Genomic DNA, 22,961 nt, shown 5'->3' on the forward strand with positions numbered 1-22,961 from the left:
ACATCTAAGTAGCAGTGTCTCCCTGTAAGCACTTCCAGAAAGTGCTGGAGCCTAGGGCACACCAAGACACTCTGTGAAGAAGGCCGGGGCCAGGCATGAGCCTAGAAAGGCCAGTGTGTGCCCGGCCCGTCAGCAGCAGGCTGGGAGCCATGCACCGGGAACCTAGGGGACCCTCACCAGTGAGCACGTAGTCATATTTATTCACATTGTTCATCTTGAGGCCTTCATACAGCTCATGGAGCTCCTGGGAGTTCAGCACTTGGCCCTTCCAATGGGCATAGCCTGCAAGAAGGAAAACACACCAAGCTGTGGATGTGGGGGCCTAGGCTTCCCTGGTGACCAGCTCAGATCATGACAGCTACCTACTGTCTTTGAGGAGACCAGGTGAGATGGTCTTCTGAAGGCTGGCCTTAGGCCCAGACTGGATGCTCTGGACCCGGGGCCTCAGTGGGATCCCAGCTGAGGCCTGGAAGCACCCCTGTTTCTACACCATGGGGGCTCACAGTGATCTCTACTCTCCCGCGCCTGGCTCCTATTAAATCAATCCAGGGCAGCAGATACTCGGTACCCCAGGTAGCCTAGTGCAACTGTGTCCCCTGAAGATAGGATGTGGACAGGAACACGGGGCATACAGCTGGTTACTGTATTCAACAGGAACAGCTCAGGGCAGCGAGGCCACCCAACCCTGACCCCTGAGCACAGTCTGGTTCCCAGTCTCCTCTATGTGGTTTCTAGCCATTAAAACCAAGTTGCTGGGTCATTGTCACCTGACACGCCTGGCAGGTAAGGGCTCGCCCTGACCCTACTCATTCTCTCTCTGTGTCACAAGCAAACTAAATCACTGTCAAAACAAGTCATGGGACAAATCCCAGATACAGATATGAAAGAAAAACAGGTTTGGCCCAAGTGTACAACCTGCCCCTCTGCCTAATGTGGCCAGGACCCCAGGCCTCTGGGACCCAGCCTGAGACGCAGGATACCTGGGTACCCGCTCATACCAGGTGGGGCCAGCCACGGACACCCTGCACTTGACCAATGCAAACTTTTTCCATTCAGCATCTTGGGCCATCTAAGTACACACTCACGGCCTCTCTAAGATATCCAGGTGTTTTCAGTACCCGTGGAGCACCAGCTGGAGCACAACATGACAGGGATCCTGCACAGCGTGACAATGATCCCACACAGTGTGACGGTGATCCCACAAAGCATGGTCCTCAGAACTAAACCCAACCCCACTGCTCAATACCCGGAGCCATCTTGGCTCATTTAAAACAGAAAGAATAGTAAAAGCAGCAGTAAGAGTCGACAGGGTCCATGCAGTTCCTGGAGGCCGGCGGGCCATCTGGGACTTCAAATGCCAGGGCACTGGTACTGAGTGGCCACCGACCATGCCAGCCCCCTGTCAGCGCCACCTGCGGCTGCTAATGACTCTCCCCTTCCAGGTTAAAACGTTAATGTTACATCGTCACATCCTGCTGGTGACCAGCTGGGCTGCTCTGGGACACTCTGAGCTCAAAGTCTCCTTTGTGTTCAGAACAATGTCAAAACAGGCACTTTGAACCACCCGGTTGCTTTGTTCTTTTGCCAGCACAGAGCGTAGAGAGGGCTCCACTCACCATGAACTCAAGAGGTCACAGCTCAGGGCAGCGGTGGGAGCACACATTTGGCCCGAAGCAATTCAAGGGGCTTTCCAAGGACAGTTGCCTTCAGCAGTAAGCAGTGATGTCTCAGTCCCCAGGACAAGACAGAGACACACATGCCCTTTCCTGTGCTGACTCTAGGACCACATGGGGCTCTCCTACGCACAAGGTACTACCATAGTGGAAAAGCACATAAGCCAGGTGGGTAGGTCACCAGTTGAGGGCGGGAGGACACGGCAGCACCCGCTGGGATTGGGGACTGCCTGCTCAGCTGTCCTACCACAGTAGGGGCTGTGACTGCCAGGTTGGCAGAGGAAGAAGCTGAGGTACAAAGAGGCTTTCCCACCTGTCCAGAACATTGGACACACAAATTTGGGTGTACGCCGTACACATTATGGCACTCCTGGGTTCCATGCCCCACCCCTGGCCCCAAGAGGTGGCAACTACTCCCTCAGGACCAGGTGACACATTACGCCGATGTCTACCATGACTGCCATCTTGAAGTCCTACCTGTGTGGTTCGAAAACTGCACAGAGTTCACGGCATCAATCTCAAACCCCAAAACCTGCAGGACAAACAGAAGAAGAGTGACAGTGACAGTCTGTGACCCCCTAGAGCCCACAGGGCCGCAGGGTAGGAACAGAAGGACCTGCCCACACCCACCAGATGTTTGCGTTTCAGTGCAGCAGAATTTTATCCGGCATGAATCTGGGGGTGATGACCCCTAAGCTTTGGAGTAGCCTTTGGTCAGGGATTGGGCTTGTTCTTTGGAGGGCTTCTCAGAGCGTTTTGCATAACTTAGTCGCAAGCCAGGAAGTCTCACGCGGCTGAGAATTGCTCAGGTGGTCTTTCAAGACCACCCCTAGATGCAATACGGAGTTTTGGCATATAGAAATTGACTTGCCGAAAGTGCCTTTCTGTGTGACAATAAAAAGAGCTTCTAGGAGAGGCTATCAGTGTCCAGTCCTTCAGAGGCTGGCCCTCTGAGAAGCCTAAACTCACCCTGCAGTGCGATCTTCTAGCCATCAGAACACCGACATTCCAGGGCCACACATGCATCCTTTGTTCCTTCGTTCAGGAAATTGCCCAAAGTGCCAGAGTGGAGGCACACCCCTCCCCCTCGCTTGCATGCACTGAGGGGTTCATGGGGCACCCCACAGGGCCCACCTGATGAGAGTGGTCAAAGAAAGTAGTGGCAAGCACCCCTCTGTCCAGATAGGGAACAGTGGGCCACGTGGGTTTCCAAACCAGCCCTGAGGGTGTGAGACTCAGACCCAGCTCGGCAGCTCAGCTTAGCCAGCCTCTACCACAGCAGCTAGCAAACTCCCCCGCCTTCCTTGTCATGGAGTGAACGAAGGTCTCACATCAGGGCTGTGGTCCTCCAAAAGAACCACATTCAATGAGCGGCTTGCCACTCCAAATGGCCGCTCACAGCTCTTGTGGGGGTCATCCAGGCAGGACACACAGGCCTCCTGAGACACGCTGAGCAGAGACCGCGGCTCCGTGTGGTCAGCTGTTCCTCTTGAGCACATAAAGAAAATCACTAAACCAAATTAAAGCTATGGGCCTCTGAGTCAGCCTAAAGCCATCACTCAGTTTAATAAGCTTTTTATTTTAAAGCAAGAGGCCAGGCTGAAGAGATTGTGAAGTCGTTCAAGTGCTTGCCATGGTGCGTATGAGGATGGACCTCAATTCAATCCCCAGAGCTCACATAAAAAGGCGGCGTTGGTGCACACTTTTAATCCCAGCACTTGGGAAGCAGAGGCAGGCAGATCTCTGAGTTTCGGGGCTTACTCTGGTCTACAGAGTAAGTTCCAGGATAGCCAGGGCTACCCAGAAATATGTTATCTTGAAAAACAAAACAAACAAAGAGCCTAGTGTGGCAGTGCTGGCCCACAATTCCAGCGGCTGGGGAAGACTCCTGGGGTTCACTCCTGGGGTTTGGTGGCTAGCCAGCCTAGCTTAATTGAACTTTAGGCCAGTTAGAGACCCTGTCTCAAACAAACAAGCAAGCAAACAAACAGGGGACTGGAGAGAGAGGGGGCTCAGCAGTTTAGAATGTTTGCTGTGTAATTACGAAGATTCCAGCCCCAATGGTAACAAACCAGGTGCTCTGCAACCCTGTAACCAACCCCAGCTCCAAGGGGATTGAGACAGGGTCAGCAGGGCTTGCTGGTTTCCAGCCTGGCTAAGAAAACATGTACCCCAGATTCAGGGAGACCCTGCCTCATAGGAACAGGCAGAGAGGGAGAAAGGGAGACTCCGGGAGAGCCCTTCTGGACTCTGTGGCACGCACAGGTGAGTGAGTGCACATGCACAGGCGTGGCCGCACACTAACACAGATACAAATAAGTGAGGTGAACAGTTGAAGAAGAGGTCAAGGGTAACCTCTGGCCTCTCCACATGCCCACACACAAACAGAGGGACAGAGGGATATGCCTAGTTGGCCTGGACAATCAAAAGCCACTTACAGGTGTGCCCCCCTTGTGACTCAGAGCTATAGCAATTTCCTCTGTCGCTTCTCCCACTTCCCCGTCTCCCCTACACTTAACAACTTTTGGGGTGTTCTGCTGCTAGAGGATTTCCCTTGCTTGCTCAATTCCCCGGATACATCATCCCCCATTCACCATTTGAGCATTTCTAGAAACAAACAGAGTTCCCCTTAGTCCAGGCCCCTATTCCCCCCACCCCCCACCCCCGCCCTGAGACAGGCCTCACCTAAAGTCCACTTCTATAACAAGGCCAGCAGACGGCCACTGAACTAGACCCCAAGGAAATATATCCCATAGTTCAGATGCTAGCAGACGGCCTGTCAGAGTGTAGAAGCCAGTCCAGGACAGGAGGACTGGCCCATTGGCTGTGATTCCATCCACAGCTGGTGTATAGAGACAGGACAAGGTCAGGAGTATGAACTTCAAGGTAAACAGAGAGATGAGCGCCCCCCTCCCCCCCCAGAACTGGAAGAAACCTAAACAAAGGAGACCTGTGCATTGGACCCATGGGGACAGGAGAAGGAAGAGATGTCAGTGACCACAGAGGTAGCAGAAAACAGGAGTCTTCACAGCACACCATTCCTTTAAAACCCCAGACCCAGCCGGGCGTGGTGGCGCACGCCTTTAATCCCAGCACTCGGGAGGCAGAGGCGGGCGGATCGCTGTGAGTTCGAGGCCAGCCTGGTCTACAAAGTGAGTCCAGGACAGCCAAGGCTACACAGAGAGACCCTGTCTCGAAAAACCAAAAAAAAAAAAACCCCAGACCCAGGATGGAGACATGGCTCCATGGTTAAGTGGTTAAGGGCACTGACTGCCCTTCCAGAAGACCCATGTTCAAATCCCAGCACCCACATGGCAGATCAGAACTGTCTGGAACTTCCCAGACAAGGCAAGACAGCTCACAAGGGGACAGAGAAACAGGGACACAGAGTATGAGAGTCCAGGGGAGAAGGGGGGGGGAGGGAGGGAGGGAGGGAGGGGAGAAAGGGAGGGAGAGAGGGGGAGCGGAAGAGGAAGGAGGGAGGGGAAGGGAGGTAGAGAGGGAGGGAGAGAGAGAGACAGGTACAGGTACAAGAGACAAACCTTAAGTGGCTTCAGGAGAGTGACCGCCCTAGGGTGCTGGCAACATGCCACACACACTGTGTGGTGGTGTTTGCTTTGTGCTAAGCAAGCGAGCTCAAGTGCTTATGGCTTGCATTCAAGAAGCTCATCCCCACAAAAATTTTAAGCCAGGATTATCACTGAAGCGACAAAAATTAGCAGTGGCATTTATTAACCCGGAAAGGTAAACCTGGCACTTCGCAGATTCGCTTGCCTATGCCAGACATCCGTGCACCACCAATATAGCTTTCAGTGTCTCAAATCCCTTCAAATTCTAATCAACTGCGGTGAGCCAGGCTGGAAGCGGTTGATGACACATGTTCTGGAAACCCTGCCAAGCCGTCCTGCCCCGCTGCTTCTACATGTGCAGATAATTAATCCTTTGGAGCTGGCGCATGGATCTGAGAAAGAAATCGCTATTTTCTGCTTCTGAATGATGGCGCTGAGCCAACCGCACTAGCATTTGCACGTCAAATATTACCGTGGAAAGTGGTGTGTCAATCAGTGTCATACGCTGGTTCCCACATTTCCGGAATCCACCTCCGGTGGCGCACACACAAAGCTCAGCCGTCCTCAGCTGAGAAGGCAAGGTCAGCGGCCTCGGTCCCAAGTGGGAACTCTGGGCCCCAGAGGAAGGAGTCCACTGTCACGTTCTCCCTCTCAGCTCAGATCCGTCTGTCTGGGAGGCTGTGGCTCCAGAGCTCACATTCCTGTGAAGCGGTGGCTCCAGGCCAGGGTCCTCAAACAGGAGAATAGAGTACTGGGGGCAGGGGTGAAGGGCAGGGGCTACAAGACAAGGTGCCTGCTTCCACTGCTTGACGCGACCCTGGCAACGCTCTGTTTGTTTGCCTGTTTGTCTTGAGACCAGGTTTCTCGGTGTGGCTCTGGCTGTCCTGGAACTCAGAGATCCGCTTGCCTCTACCTCCTGAGTGCCACCACTGCCCAGCTTCCCAGGAGCACTCTTGGTGGCAGATCTATCCCCCCAGCGTCTTTTACTCTGGGTACTATTGATGGCTTCCTCCCTCCTGGCCGGAGGATCTGTTATGTGACTTTCCCATAAACTGGGTGTGGTGGCGCATGCCTATAATCCTAGCACTCAGGAGGCAAGGGCAGGCAGATCTCTGAGAGTTGGGGGCCACCCTGGTCTACAGGGTTATGCAGAGTCACTGTCTCAAAATGCTTACAGTCCCACAGATACATCAGAAGACATAATATGTAGCCTAGCCTCACTGTTCACATACACACACACACACACACACACACACACACACACACACACACACACACGGCTCTCTGCATGATGGGTATTGCACAAGGGAGAGGCCATGTCTCTTCCTGGCTCAAGCAAGAAGCTTCATTCAGCCCCAGTGTGTACACTAGAGAAACTCACATGGGAACTGTCTAGCAGCCACCCTCCCCACCCCCACCAGCTCTAAACACTAATGGCATACCACCAGAGCATAGTGTAAATACACACACACACACACACACACACACACACACACACACACACACACACACCAAAAAAGGCTGGGGGTGGTGGTGGAGAGATGGCTCGGAGGTTAGGAATACCGCCTGCTCTTCCAAAGGTCCTGAGTTCAATTCCCAGAAACCACATATTGGCTCACAACCATTTATAATGAGATCTGATGCCCTCTTCTGGTGTGCAGGTGTACACGGAGGCAGAACACTGTATAATAATAAATAAATCTTAAAAAAAAAAAGTCGCACACAGGAGCATTTTAAAAGCAATCTAATCCCAGCACTCGGGAGGCAGAGGCAGGTAAATCACTATGAGTTCAAGGCCAGCCTGATCTACAAAGTGAGTCAAGGACAGCAAAAATAACAGAGAAACCCTGTCTCGAAAATCTTAAAAAAAAAAAAAAAGTAAATTTTATTCACTTGATTTAATTGCCATTTCTGAGGCTTACTGTCTTCTTCTGCTAACCTAGGCCTACGTCTGGAAGCTTCTAGCTTCCATAGAATTTAATCTAGGCCTAGAATGTTTTCAGCCTCGGAGACTTACTGTGGAATAAGCTTACCCTGTCTAGCCCTTACTTTCTGAATTCTGGCTGGCTGGTTCAACGCAGCTGTTCTGGCTCAAACGCCTCTCCAAGCTGACTGATTCAATCTGGCTTCTCTCAGTTTCTCACTGAATTGCTCTGCTTGGCCTCAAATTAACTTTAGCAATCTGTTTCAACCTTCTGGCTTCTCATTCTCTGGGTCATTCTGTCTTCACTTGTGTCTAGCTTGTTCTCCCTTCAACCTGTCTCTGTAAAACTCTCCCAGTTAAAATCTGCCTCTGAATTCCAGGAACTGACTGAACTGCCAAAAATTCAACTCTACTGCACTGCCTCTCAACTCACTGACTCAACAAACTACCTGAACAGCACTTAGAGACCTGCACGCCTCTGTCTCCTAAGTGCTAGGATTAAAGGAATGTACCACCTAGACTGGACCTAAGCTTTTTTATTTTATTTTATTTATTATTTTTTTTTATTTATTTCTTTTTTGGTTTTTTGAGACAGGGTTTCTCTGTGTAGCCTTGGCTGTCCTAGACTCGCTTTGTAGACCAGGCTGTCCTTGAACTCACAGTGATCTGCCTGCCTCTGCCTCCCAAGTGCTGGGATTAAAGGTGTGCACCACCACTGCCTGGCTTTATTATTTTTTTTTTAAACCTGAAACTTGCTCTATGCCCAGCTAGCCTTGAACTCAGAGATCTACTTGCCTGTCTCCTTTAATGGTCTAAAGTGACTTCTGTGCCTCCACTGTACACATGCTACCTCTGACCCCACGTGGACCCCACTATGCCTAAATCCCAGATTTTAGGGTTTTCTGTTGTTCTAGGGTGAAGCCAAGACCCCTGGCCATGTGCCATGAGCACAGCTCAGCACTCCAGGCAGCAGACTCATCCCCTGTGATTCTGTGAACCATTCCAGGATTACGGAGCTACTGGCCAGTTTCTGCACTCCAGAAAGTTCAGATCACCCCACATGCCGCTGTCAGCTTCCCTTTCTTTTGCTGTCCTGGAACTCAGAGATGCACCTGCCTCTGCCTCTCAAGTGGTAGGATTAAAGGCCTGCGCCACTGCCACACAGAAGGTTCCTTTCCTTTCCTTTCCTTTTTGGTTTCTCTGTATAGCCATGGCTGCTCTGGAACTCCCTCTGTAGACCAGGTTGGCCTCGAACTCACAGAGATCCCCTTGCCTCTGCCTCCTGAGTGCTGGGCACGTTTCCCTTTCTTAACCTAGAGTGCAGTAGCTTCCTTTGACCTACACTGTGGCTTCCATGGTATCATTTATCCATGGCCAATGTGGTCCCAAAATATTGAAATCTGTCTTGAGGGGCTGGAGAGATGGCTTAGCAGATAAAGCACCTCACCACAATAGAAAGAGGAAATGTAAAGATTGGGATTTGGGTTCCCAGAACCCACATAAACTCCTGTGGATGTGACAGCCATCAAGCCCACACGTGCATGTTCACATGTGTGCCACACACTTGTCAACACACAAACACGCATCTCATACCACACACACGCCAAAGGAAAATCTCTCTTGACTCTTGAGGTAGATGGATAGATAAAATTGAGCACATAGTCACTAACAGATTTCTCTCTCTCTCTCTCTCTCTCTCTCTCTCTCTCTCTCTCTCTCTCTTTCTCTCTCTCCTCTTCTCTTCTCTTGGTTTTTCAAGACAGGGTTTCTGTGTGCAGCCCTGGCTATCCTGGACTTTTGTAGACCAGGCTGGCCTTGAACTCACAGAGGTCCACCTGCCTCTGCTTCCTGAGTGCTGAGATTAAAGGTGTGCGCCATCACTCCCAGACCACAGATTTCTTTTAAGTATATAGATATTTTGTCTGCATGTATATACATCATGTGCGTGCCTACAGAGGTCAGAAGATGGCACTAAATCCCTGGAAGTGGAGTTACAGACCTTTGTGAGCCACCATGCGGATGCTGGGAGCAGCATCTGGTCCTCTGCAAGAGCAGCCAATGTTCCTAACCACTGAGTCATCTCTTCAGCCCTGAATTCACTAATGTGTTTCAGCAGGTAGGTAATGGCTACTCTCCTTTGCTATTGCTGCTAAGCTCTGCCAGCATCTGGCTTACACATTCAACCTTATCATAGGTGTCTGTGCACAGGACAACCCCTCTCTATACAGCACTCTGTGCTAGCCTCACTTTCAGCCATCTATCAAGGATCTTAGAACAAAGTTCCTACAGATAAAGGGGACACTACATCCTCTTAGGCCCACGCCCTGCTTGAAATCTCAGAACGCAGGAGGCTGAGGAAGCAGGAGAATTCCCAGTTCAGGGCCAGCCTGGGCTACATAGTGAGATGAAAGAAGGGCCGTGGGGGGAGGGACCAGAAACAAACAAACAACAACAACAACAATAACAACAAAACCCCAAACCCACCCAAGCCAAAAATGAAAGGCTTGCCTTTGGCTTCTGCAGCAGTGCTTCAAAATCTGCATGAGACTCTTGGGGCTCTGGGTTCCTCAACACCCCCATGGGTTCTGATCTCCTGCCTGAGCCTTCAGTGGCAAACACACCCACTATGGAAGGCAAGATTCTCTCAAGCCGAGATGAACACTAGAAAAGGCTCTTGTTACTACAACCGTCAGTGGAGACTCAGCTCTGGCAGATGTAGACGGTCAGGCTGACCGTGTGAGCAGGGAACTAAAGTTGGAGACACAGCATCACTGAGAAACAGCAGCCTCTGGTTTCCTTTTCAGTGTCCAGGCCAAGGCAGGGCTTTCTGACCTGCTATTGGATGATGCTGTGGGTGGGGGGCGGGAACTGGATAGCACTATCCTGTTGAGAAGCCTCCCTTAAAGGATACGTGCGCAAACACACACACACACACACACACACACACACACACACACACACACACACAAACACCCTGTACCCTGTTTACTTTCTCACTCCCACTTTTGGGGGCCAACGCACCTCCAGGTGAGTGCAGGCAACACCTAAGAAAGGGAAAGCCAAAACAGAACACCAGAAGCTAGCCTTTCCTGCTTCCTGCTGCCCATGGCTGCCAGACACAGGCTCCCTTTCCTGTCCTTCATGCAACCCTGCTAGGCTTGGGTGGCTGCCATGGGCAGGTGCCGCACATCCCTGGGGCCCCATGCCACCTCCAACGCTGCATGCATCACCAAGCACACAGCAAAGAGGCACAGGCAGCCTGGCGGCCACACAGCCAGATGAGGCCTGTGCAGAGCAGTAGCTCAGCTTATCTCCTCCAAGGGAGGCAGAGAGGCTCAGCACAGCAGGAGTGGAGCGAGCTCTGGAATATTCTAGTGTGCTTCTTCCACAGGCATCTAGGGGCAGGGATGGAGGTGGGGCCAGCTGAGCCTCACAGGTGTTCCCAGCCCTGGAGAACCAGCCCCAGGCTGATGCTTAAGCCTCTTTCACAGATGGCAATCAGCAAGCAGGCTGGACAAGCATTTTAGGGCTGTTGTCACCCTGAGCAACCTACCAGCCAGAGGCCCCACATCCGTCCCACCACTGGCCACTGATCAGCCTTACAATCCAGCCAATTCTCTGCATGGTGAATTGCTACTAGGCAGCCTGCACCCCCACAAAGTACCTCCCAGCCTACCCTGCTCACTCCAGGTCCCTTGGCCACCCCGAGCCTGGCTCACAGCACTCGCTGCCAGGATGACAGTGCTAGGCAGGCATGGCCAGGCACTGAATCTAGCTGCTGGGCTCTGCCTGTGTTGGGTGCACAGTGAAGCTCTAAGGTAAGGAGCCTGTGCTGAGCTCACTGAGGTATATCCTTAGGCGACCCGGTCAGCGTGTGTGGCTGCCAGGTCACTCTAAGACCTACGCTGGTCAGGAGTGGCTAGGCTTCCAGGGGGTGCCAAAACAGCATTCCTGACTCCAAATGAGTTGCTCAATCTGGCCTTAGTTCATCCCAAGAGGCTACTGCACCAGAGCTGCCCTTACTTTGCTCTGGTCTATGATCTCGCTACCAGAGGGCCTCTTGTACCCTGCCCTAAATTGAGCTCCCTTTTGTGTCCCAGAGGGGATGGGGGCAGTAGGCTCCCACCCATGGGACCTCGCAACTGGGCCTCTGGGTGGGCCATACCTTGTCTCAGCACTGTCCTGCTTTTCCAGGAGGGGCATCTCCAGTCTGTGTACTAGCTCCTCTGTCACAGCCATGTGGCTGGAACCCTCAAAAGACCCAGTTTGAAGACCCAAGTATATGAACATCTTGGGAACCTCAGTTCCTTCCTTTTCCAAAGGGACATCTTGACATCACCAACTATGCAGTCTTTCGCTGGACCCTAACCTTGGCTGTTTTCAGTTTTCAGATTGCTCTGAAGGAAGGGTACAGCCTTCTCTGAAGGCAGATGGACTGGAGACATGACCCCCCGCCTCCCCCCCCACCCACACATATAAAGAACATGAGATGGGGGCAGGGAGAAGCAGGCTCGGGAGCTGTGGCTCAGTGGTTAAGAGCACTTGCTCCTGCAAAGGATCCAGGTTCAATTCCCAGCACCCACATGGAGGCTCACCAATTCCCTAGGCACCAGACATCCACTAGACAGATATGCATGCAGGCAAAGCACTCACACATACAAAATAAATTTAAAAATTTAAAATAAAAGAACATGAGATAGCTAATCATTGTGCCAGGAAGACTCTGCAGTCATGCACAGGGTTCAGGAAGCCCATAGCACATACTTATGTGCTTTCCCGTGCATTCTCACACATACAACCATATACAATCATACATGTATACGTGCCCTTGAGATAGCGAAGCTTTACTCTTGTCTCCTGCAGGAGGAAGTAGGTTGGAGGTAGAGCTGGCTGCAGAGTATTAACTCAGCGTGTGTGAGAAAGGCCCTGAGCTCGAACCCCAGCAGCATTTAACAGGGATACTGGGAAGCCAGGCATGGTGGCACACATCTTTAATCCCCACACTGGAGGCAGCCGGTCAGCCAGGCCTACATGATGAGACATTGTTTTAAAGGGGAGGGAATAGAGGGCAGGGGCATAGCTCAGGGGAGAAGCACTTAACACTCCTGAGACCTTGGGTTCGGCCCTCAGCACCACAGGAAACACGGAGACAAGACAAGACAGTGCCTAGTAGCTGGGGAGCAGGCAACAAGACACGCTTGGTTGAACTCTTCCCTTCCCTGCCCATTCTACGAGACTGCCAGATACGACCAAGCTGGACATTGTGGAAAGCTTGGCAAAAAAAAAAAAAAAAAAAAGCTTCATTATTGCAAATAACTGTACTGTATTAGAGTTAAAACTGTTTCTTTTAGGCCGGGCGTGGTGGCACACGCCTTTAATCCCAGCACTCAGGAGACAGAGGCAGGCGGATCGCTGTGAGTTCGAGGCCAACCTGGTCTACAAAGTGAGTCCAGGACAGCCCAGGCTAACACAGAGAGACCCTGTCTCGAAAACCAAAAAAAAACAAAAAACAAAAAACAACAACAACAAAAAATTGTTTCTTTTTATTTAGACAAGAGAGGGGGATACTGAAATATATAGGAACAATAGCAAAAAAAAAAAGAGGGTAGATTATTGAATCTACTCTTACAGATCTTTGCTTTCTTTATCTATCTATCTATCCATCTATCTATCTATCTATTTTTGGTATTTCAAGACAAGGTTTTACTGTATAGCCTTGGCTGTCTTGGACTCTCTTTGTAGACCAGGCTGGCCTCGAACTCAGAGATCTGTCTGCTTCTGCCTCCCAAGGGCTGGGATTAAAGGCATGTGCCATCATGCCCGGCTTAGATATTTGTATATTGATATAAAATTTAGTCTATCTTTTTGTTACAGCATACTATGTATTAACTCTTTTTAAGGTATTGTACCTATGTAATTCTTAAAAATGCAATGTGAAGTTCTAGTCCTTTTGAAAGCTACTATCACAAACTGTTTAGGCTAATTAAGAAATGCAAGCTAATAGTCAATCAAACTTGTAGTATTTTTAGGTCCTAGTTTTCTAAGTTAATCAGTCAGCATTTAGCTAGAAACTAGTAATTCAGATATACTAGGGATAGATGGTCTTCAAAAACCTCAGAGATCTGTAGAATATGGCCTTTAAGGATGTTTTATTAATTTGAGAATTTTTTGACAACGACACATGTCAGATCCTGGCAGCAACCCCTTTCAACTTCGAAGATGGTGAGCTTGGAAGAACCTCCTTATAGAGATGGCTTCAAATGTGGCAAAGTAGCCACTGGGCAAAACTGCCCTCGTTTCTGCCACAGACAGAATTCTGCCTGAAATGGGTAAGCTTGAATGCAGGCTGAGTTGACTGCCCAACACTGCCAAGACAGGGTAAGCAAGTCCTTAATAGTTCCTGCCTCACAAATATGTCTGTCAGATATTCTAAGCCAGAAGGCTGAAGATGATGTTCCAATGTTATAGAGATATCTTGGGTGACTGTCCAGGGAGCCAGCAGTATCTGTCATTTCTATATGATTTTGGAAGCTGCTTACTCTGTACTTCCTGTTTATTCAGATAATATTTATTCCTTCTAAGGTCTCTGATGGGGTTGAAGTTATAGGCTTACAATTAAACTTAGTTGTTTAGGATTTAAGATGTTTTAGGTCTGAAGATGGTTTTTGATTGGTAATGCAAGTTTTTATACAAAATGATTTAGGTACAGAACTTTGGACTCACCAAGATAGGTTATATTGTGGAATACTTTCTCCAAGGTTGCCAAATACTAATGGACTAGAAATTATGAATGTATTTTTTTTTTCTTACCAGATAGCACATCTTCTATTGATGTTAGAGAAAACATCTTTTATTTAGACAAAAGGCGGGGAGGCATGTTGCAGGGTATTTGATCTCAATGTGATCCATGAGACTGTGAACTGTAAAAATCTGTCTTTAATCCCACTGTAATCTCTGAGATTGTGAGCTGTAAAAATCTGTCTTTGATCCCATTGTGATCCCTGAGATTGAAATGTAAATCCCTATTTCTTGTGATTGAGCCTTAACACACCTTTAATGCCTAATTGGCAGAGGCAGTGAGCTTCCAAGAGGACAATAAAAAGGGAGGATTAATTCAAGGTTTGCAGAGCAGAAAAGGGGTGAAGGGACAGTGGGGACAGGCTCCTAACCTCCCTGCCCCTACCCTACCCCTTTCTCATTCACCTCTGCATCAGGGGAGGCGCCCTGAAGCCAGTATTTGTTGTTTGAATTGAAAAACCCAGATCAGTCTATTTCACCAATACAGACTCAGGAGCTGGATGCTGTGGTGAAAAACCTGCTAGCTCAGAGAGGCAGAGAAAGAACCCAGCTGAACTTCCTACTCAGTTCTGTCCCCATGGAGAAAGCCCCAAAGACTCACTAACTCAGCTGACAGCCCAGGAGGAAAAGGCCAAAGAGCTTGCCAGCTTAAGGTCCAAAAAGCAAAGGCCAAGGAGCTGAAAAACCACAGCTAAAATCCCAAGACCCAAGGAACTAAAGCACCAAAGATTCTACTTCTACAATGTTTTAAATACTCTTTAATCCTTGTCAGTTGGCTCTTCTTGCTCTGCCTCTTGACCTAGGGTTAACTTTATTAAATCCCGTGTACAGATAGCTCTTGCATTAAAGGTGAGTGTAAGGCTGGCTGAGCCACACCTTAATCACCTGTTAGAATAAACAGAGAGAGCTGGCCCTGCCTCTTGTCTGTTTTGTGGTGGCATGGACAAAGGAAAGACGCTCTACTCCCTGTCTTCGGTCCTTTGCCACCTATGGCAGGCAGGAGAGCTGTCCCTGTCTGTCCCTTGCCAGCCGTAACTCTTTGGGAGAGCAGGTGAAAAAGTATCTTTTTTATCCTTTGTTCCCCTGTCTAGTTGTCCTCTTGGAAGCTCACTGCCTCTGCTAATTAGGCCTAGTTCTGAAAGCTTCTAACTTCCCCACAATCTAAGGCAGGCCTAGAATGCTTTTAGCCTCTGAGACTCACTGATGATTATTCACTCTTGTTCTTTCTGAACTCTGGCTGGCTGGTTCAACTCAGCTATTTTGGCTCAAAACTCCTCTCCAAGCTAACTGATTCAATCTGGCTTCTCTTGGCTTCTGACTGAATTGCTCTGCCGGGCCTCACACTAACTTTGGCAATCTGTTCTAATCTTCTGGCTCCTTCTCATTCTCTGGCTCATTCCGTCTTTAGCTGTTGTCTAGCTTGTTCCTTCTTCAATCTGTCTCTGTTAAAACTCTCCTGATAAAACTGCCTCTGGAGGGGCTGGAAAGATGGCTCAGTGGTTAAGAGCACTGACTGCTCTTCCGGAGGTCCTGAGTTCAATTCCCAGCAACCACATGGTGGCTCACAACCATCTATAATGTGATCTGATGCATACTGTATACATAATAAATAAATCTTTAAAAAAAAAAACTGCCTCTGGAGGCGGGTGTGGCGGCACACGCCTTTAATCCCAGCAGAGGCCAACAAATCGTGTCCAACACAGCCAAGGCTACACAGTGAAACCCCATCTCGAAAAGCCAAAAACAAACAAACAAAACAAAACAAAACATCTGCCTCTGGCCAGGCATGGTGGCACACGCCTTTAATCCCAGGGCTTGGGAGTCAGAGGCAGGTAGATCTCGGTGAGTTCGAGAAACCTGTTCTACAGAGTGAGTCCAGGCCAGCCAAGGCAACACAGAGAAACCGTGAAACCTTGCCTTTAAAAAAACAAACAAACAAACAAAACCAACAACAGAACAAATAAAGCAAAACAAAAACCCTGCCTCTGAATTCCACAAACTGAACTGCCATGAACTAACTCCACTGCATTGCCTCTCAACTCACTCTCAACCAAACTGACTGAACTGAACTGACTAGAACTCAGAGATCTACATGCCTCTGTCTCCTGAGTGCTGGGACTAAAGGTGTGCACCATGCCTGGATGTAAGCTTTTTATTTTTTTAACCTGAAACTTGCTCCATACCAGGATGGTATAGATTAGAGATCTGTTCATATCTCTCTCTCTCTCTCTCTCTCTCTCTCTCTCTCTCTCTCTCTCTGTCTCTCTCTCTCTCTCTCTCTCTCCTGGGAGTAAAAGCTTGTCTGTATGTCAACCTGGTGTGATCTCTTGCCGCAGCAGTAATATTCTAAATGAAAATTCCTCTACAGACAGGCCCTGAGTCTTGCTTGGGCTGCAGGGCAGAGCTGGCCCTGGTTGCAGGGGTTGAGGGTTGCCAGCAGGAGAGCAGGAGAGCTGGCCCTGCACCTCTTCTGAGCTGGCCCTGAGGAAGCAGCCCCTGGGCAAGAAAGCCCTGCTCTTTGCTGGCTCAGGCACTGGATGGGCCAGCAGGGCCAGGGCAAGAGAGCTCCCCCAAGTGGTGTGGAGTTGGAAGAGCTGTCGAGCTGACCCAATCGGATACCTCCTAGGCCCAGATCCAGGACTTTGAATTGACCTTCCCCATCCAAGAACTGCTGGAATACATGAAAGTGTGGATCCTACAGGATCTCCATGACACGGGGCAACAACAGGCTATCTGAGGGGAGTCCCATTGAGGTTCCTGTATTGGTAGTGTAGCTTAGAAGCCAGAGGCCTTGTACCAGACCAGCAAGTCGGTGCAATGAACATTTGCAAGTAAAGGAGTATGAATAAAAGGGTATACGGTGGGACACTGTGACACACCACAGCTTCCTTTTTCCATTGTTTGGGGGGGGGGTTGCAGGGGTGGAGGGCGGGTACAGGGGGATGGGGAGATGAGTGGGATTGGGGTGCATGATGTGAAATTCACAAAGAACCAATAAAAGATTTAAAAACAGAAGAAGAGCCCCCTCCCTTGAGCAGTTAGGACATCATGTCTTCAGCCTGAGTGAGGGCACTGAGCCCTTGGTGACATCTAGAGGACAGAGGGCTTGGGGAGCCGGGGACAGTGTACTCTGTGAAGAAAGAGTAGCAGCAAGTAGAAGAGACAAGTGACCTCGGGAGAAGAGACAAGAGACAGGACATAGGGCCTCGGGAGTCCTGCATACCTCTGCCTAAGGTGAGGGGACCGCTTGGAGCTCAGCCTGGTTCCACCCTCCCTGGCTGTCCCTGCTTCAGGGACTCTACCCCTTTGTTCCTTAGCACAGTCACACCTCAGTGACCTTGCTACCCAACCCTGGCCCCATAAGCTAGAGAGCAATGGTTAAGAATGCCAGACCAGTGCATTCTGGGTAGAAAAAGAATGGGCACACTAGACTGGGTGGGTGAAGCCTTGCTTATCAACCAACTGGGGCTCAAACACTCAGCAAATGTCTTGTGCCTATGGAGTCGAACCCCTGTACTGTCCACTAACAATCATTTGCCCTATTTTGTCTGGCAAGCATGCCTGGTTCAGGACAGCCCTCAGCTTGTCCTTATATGCAGCTCTGGGCTACCTGTCTTCCTTCCACGTCCTTCCCACAGGTCTCTGGTAGCCAGCTGCTGCTTCTTAACGTCCCCCCAAGGGTCAGTACAGTGGTTGGGCTGAAGGAGTGCAGGGACTGGCTACCTTGCTCAGTGACCAGTCAAGGAGGTACATTGAAGGAGGCCACCACCTGGCTGCCCAGGCCAGACCAATCTTCCTGCTAGACCGGCCAGGCACGGAAGTGCCAATCATCCACTGGCCTCCATCCTAATGTCCACTGCACCCTGGTTCCCTCCAAGGGCCACTCAGTCACAAGCAGGAAGCACAGCCAGCCAGAAGTGATTAGAGACAACCTCATTCGTCACACACACCTCACAAGAGAGAGAGGCGCTGGGAAGATGACAAGGCTATGGCCCTTCTAACTTACAGGTTGCTTCCAAAGCCAAACTCAGCAAGCTGCGCGGTCTCTGAGGAATAAAAGCAAACCTGCAGGAGGTGCGGGGCGGTTCCAGCCCAACCCCAGGGGATGACAGGCCACCCCGAGACTGGTCGGACCCAAAGTGTGGCCCAGCCTCCTCCTCGGTCCAAATTCATAGGGTGGGCAGAGGGAGAACCTGGATTTCAGCAGGGAATGAGCAATCACCGCCAATGTGTCTACCCAGAGGCTGTTCGCGATCCCGCGGGAAAGGATCCTCCCAGCTCAGCATTTCAACGCTTCGGAGAGCCTCCGCCCAAGGCTGTCCAGGCAGCCGGAAGCAGCAGGGACCTTCAGGGACTACAGTGTGCGCCACCGCCCGGGTAGAGGGTTTCGTGCCACCTGCACCACCCCACTGTAAGCTCCCCAGGGTACTCCACGCCCCCAGCCTGCGTGCGCCAGGCTCTGTCCGCAGCGCGCCCAGCGCCGGTAGCGACTGGAGGATGGCCTCAGGGTTTGTGTGTGGGGGAGACCAAGGTCATTAGTCCAAGGAGGCCACACAGCGAACCCGCAGACCCACACCCGATCAGCCCGGCCGCGTTACATAAGCGGCGGAGCGCGTACCTGCAGCGGGAACATGGCCGCCCTGTTGCCCACGTAGCCGCGGACGACATGGCTCTGGATGGAGAGCACCCGGCATTCGCCCTCCATGCCAGGCAGGCTGTAGTGGCGCGTGGTTCAAGTGGTGTCACTGGCTGGAGCTGCCCAGGCCGCTTGCTCGGTCTCCGTTCCCGGGTGCTTTCAGCACGCGCAGGCGCTTGGCTTGGATGCTCTGCCCGCCTCCTCTGACCTCAAGCGGCCCGCTGCTAACCCGCGAGTCCCGCGCGGCGAGGGGCGGGCTGAAGGCGGTGCCGAGCGCAGGCCACGCCCCTCCGGGAAAAGGGACTTGTGGAATCCTGTGTGTGACCTCTTGTGCTGCAGCACGTGGGCGCGCAGCCCCTTTGCAGACTTGGGTCTTCACCAGCCTGTGCATCTGGGACACGCTGCCCAGTATGGTTCATTCATTACACACTGTTCCGCCTCACTGGCCTGCGGCGTTGATCACCACATGGGTGGCACTCCTAGGAACTGCTGCCGTTCAAGGCGCTCCCACAGAGCTCTTAGTGCCTGAAGACGCTCAGAGATCAGAAGGATCCCTCCAGCACACACGATCTGTTCGGAACCCCAGACACAGACCCAGACCCCGTCGGTCATGTGGCCAGCTGTCTGAGCTCAAGCTGCCCTGAGTTGAGACACGTGTCACTTCTCAGCTATCAACTCCAGGGTCAAATCTGCTCAGAGCCACTTATGGGGACAGATTTGAAGCTGCTGCGCTAGTCGCCCCCTCCTCACCTCCCACCAAGTCCTCTCTGTGCTGGGGAAAGTGCACCTCCCTTGATGTCCCATGTCCATGCATATACGTTGGGGCTCCTGTGGTTACAGACACCAAGTACACAGATTACTGGCACAGGCCAGCATATGAAGTTTGCTTACCTTGGCGAGAGTATTGAGGACCAGATCTCTGAGGTGGGAGGGAGGCCCCCAATTGCTTGGGGAACAGATCAGAAAGAGGAAGTGGGGACTGAGGCTCAGTTGGTGGAGTGCATGCCAAGGCCCAGCACCAGAAAAAGTGAACAAAAAGAGGAAATATGTTGTAAGGAATGCCTGATTGGAATTAATTAAATGGAGGTCCATTGTAGGATTAATTGCTTGCTGATAATAGCATTTACTGCACCCTTGCTGTGTGCTAAACATTTCTTGCAACATGCTGAGTCTTGCCTGGAGCGTGTGTGTGTGTGTGTGTGTGTGTGTGTGTGTGTGTGTGTGTGTGTGTGTGTCCTGTATTTTGTTTTGTTTTGGTTTTTGGTTTTTCGAGACAGGATTTCTCTATGTATCCTTGGCTGTCCTGGACTCACTTTGTAGACCAGGCTGGTCTTGAACTCATAGAGATCCGCCTGCCTCTGTCTCTGCCTCCCAGAGTGCTGGGATTATGTGTGCTCCACCAGGCCCAGCTATATCTGTGTGTCTATATAGGAAACCACCATTCAGTTTGGGTTTTCCTTTTGCTTATTTGAGACAGGATCTCATGATATCTCCCTTCCTGGTCCAGAATTCACTATGTAGGCCACGCTGGCCTTGAACTCAGAGATCTATCTACTTTTGAGTGCTGGGATTACAAGTGTGAGCCACCACACTTGGATCTGCCTTGTGTGTGTATGTATGTATGTATGTATGTATGTATGTATGTATGTTCATATGTTTGTATGTATGTATGTATGTATTTAGATATCCTGTACTAGGACCTGGAAGCTCTCTCTTGGTCTAGGGTTGCTGGTTATGAATCCCCAGGGATCCACCTATTTCTATTTTTTTTAAAGATTTATTTGTTATTTATACAGTATTCTGCCCACACGTGTGCCTGCCCAGCACAAGAAGACACCAGATCTCATTACAGGTGGTTGTGAGCCACCATGTGGGTTGCTGGGAATTGAACTCGGGACCCTTGGAAGAGCAGACGGTGCTCTTAACCTCTGAGCCATCTCTCCAGCCTGATCCACCTATTTCTAATATCTCAGTCCTGGGATTATTTTGGGGGAGGGGGGTGGAGACACGGTTTATCTGTAGTCCTGGCTGTTGTGAAACTCTCTTTGTAGACCAGGCTGGCTTCAAACTCACAGAGATCCACCTGCCTCTACCTCTAGAGTGGTGCTGGGATTAAAGGTGTGTGCCACCATGCCCAGCGAATTCTGCTTTTTTTTTCTTCCAAGGCCGAGTCTCACTATGTAGCCCTAGGTGGTCTGGAATTTGCTATATAGGTGAGATTCGTCCAGACTCATGGAGATCCACCTGTCTGTGCCAGCTGAGCACTGGGGCTACAGGGGTGTGCCACCGTGCCTGGCAAAAATGTTTTAAATTACAGGTTATTTATTTACTATGGGGCCAGGTGCACACATGCCACTGTGTGCACATGGAGGTCAGAAGACAATTTGCAGGAGTTGGTTTTCTCCTTCCACAGTGCAGGTTCCAACCGCACTTCCACAGTGCAGGTTCCAACCTGGTTTCGTGGTGCGTGCTCTCTCCTGTTGAATCAACTACATGCCCCAGATTGCAAGATTGTTCATTTTTAACATCTTAATGATTCAGGAATGTTTTTTGCTTGGCATACTGGGCTGAGGGAGGGTTAGCAAAAGATCTAAGGGACAGCTCTGGAATGGTTGTCATCACTGTTAACAAAGTGAAATCAAGGTGTCTCAGAGATGTGTTCTTGTGTCCCCCTAGCCCAGGGATCTGTGGGACATTTATATACAGCCCTGAGATTCTGCAGGACACCTTCAGACAGGTAGTGTGTGGAAAGAGCCGTCTGCCACAAGGCCCTTGCCAGAAAGCACTCCTACTCAGGGTTTCCTTCCTTCTTTCTTTCCTTTTTCTTTATTTTTTGAGACAGGATCTCTCTGTGTAGCCTTGGCTGCCCTGGACTCATTTGTAGACCAGGCTAGCCTTGAACTCACAGGGATCCACCTGCCTCTGCCTCCCGAATGTTGGGATTAAAGGCTCTCAGTAGAGGAACACACACACATACACACACACACCACACACACACACACAGAGAGAGACCCTGCCATCATCAGGATGGGAATCCAGAGGGCTGGAAGGGCAGGCCTGGCAGCTCACAGCAGCTCGCAGTCACAGGCAAGCATGTTCTCTAAAACCACACCCAGTCAGGCCCCTGAGCCAGGCACCATGGGGACAGCACATCCCTAGAAGACATCATTCCCACAGAGGTCCTGCACTTGTCAAGGACAAGATGTCACCTGACTTCCCTGAAGCTGTGGGTATGTCTAGGACCTAAGAGGTCAGGACACCCTGAGGTTGCAGCCATGAGCCTGGTTTGCACAGCAAATGAACAGCCTCGGGAGGAATTTTGTTATTTTACCAACTCCCCAACTGAATACCGTGTCTCCGGAAATGAAACCTGAGCCAGGCCAAAGCTTTGTCTAAAAGCACAGTGCAGCTTTGTCTAAAAGCACAGTGGTCCCCGCTCTTGGGAGCCAGGACTGGAGGGTCTCAAGTGCAGGCCAGCCCTGGCTACATCAAGAGAGCTTATTTCCAACAACAAAATGAAGAAAACCACACTCAAAACTGGAGGAAGAAAATAAGTGGACTTGCCGGGCGGTGGTGGGGCACACCTTTAATCCCAGCACTCGGGAGGCAGAGGCAGGCGGATCACTGTGAGTTCAAGGCCAGCCTGGTCTACAAAGCGAGTCCAGGAGAGCAAAGGTTAACACAGAGAAACCCTGTCTCGGAAAAACGGAAAAAAAAAAAAAAAAAGAAAAAGAAAAAAAGAAAGAAAGAAAATAACTGGGCTTGTGGTTTTTTGAGCCTGCAAGTTGCCTGAACTTATGCTATAGCCTCTTCTATTCACTAACTAGAGACCCCCGGGAGCAGGCAGGGCACCTCTGACACAGGAGAACACCAGCTGCCACCAAGCTTTCGGCCAGCAGGCATGGTGACTTATGGGAGCTATAGGCCCTCTTGTAGAAGGTGAGTACAAAGGCTCCATTGGGCTGTCCTGTGGCAGACACATCTGGCTTCTGCCAGGTGCCCAGCAACAGGCATCAGAAAACACAGGAAAGACTTTCAGGGTCTGAGGGACAGAGGCACACACACCAGTATGTAGGAAAACCCCATCAGTGCCACATGAGTCACAGTCTCAAGCCACTGCCTCAGCTGGCCCTCCTGTTTTCCGGCTAGATGCTTACACTCTCATGCACTCACTTTTTAAAACAGGCTGATTATGCAGCTCTGGCTGTCCTAGAACTCACTAAGTAGACCAAACAAGCCCCAAACTCACAGGAATCTGACTAGGCTGAGATTAAAGGTCTATGCCATCATATCTTTTTAAATTTTACTTTATTTATTTATTTAATATATTGTATTTAATTTTAATCTATGTACATTGGTCT

The 22,961-nt window shown here is 50.5% G+C and overlaps 1 protein-coding gene across 1 annotated transcript in view; it reads right to left on the reverse strand.

The window, feature by feature from the left end:
- The window catches only part of PDXK (pyridoxal kinase), a 36,679-nt gene extending 17,846 nt beyond the window's left edge, over positions 1-18,833 (reverse strand). Inside the window, exons 1-3 of the mRNA XM_084752496.1 lie at positions 18,583-18,833; positions 2,151-2,205; positions 178-282 (exon numbers count right to left, since the gene is read on the reverse strand). Of these exons, the coding sequence (XP_084608622.1) occupies positions 178-282; positions 2,151-2,205; positions 18,583-18,669 (247 nt within the window). The 5' untranslated portion in view covers positions 18,670-18,833. The remainder of the gene's footprint in view (positions 1-177; positions 283-2,150; positions 2,206-18,582) is intronic.
- Positions 18,834-22,961: the final 4,128 nt, after the last annotated feature.

The sequence above is a fragment of the Acomys minous genome, assembly GCF_964271855.1.
Source record: "Acomys minous genome assembly, chromosome: 13".
NCBI classification, from domain to species: Eukaryota; Metazoa; Chordata; class Mammalia; order Rodentia; family Muridae; genus Acomys; species Acomys minous.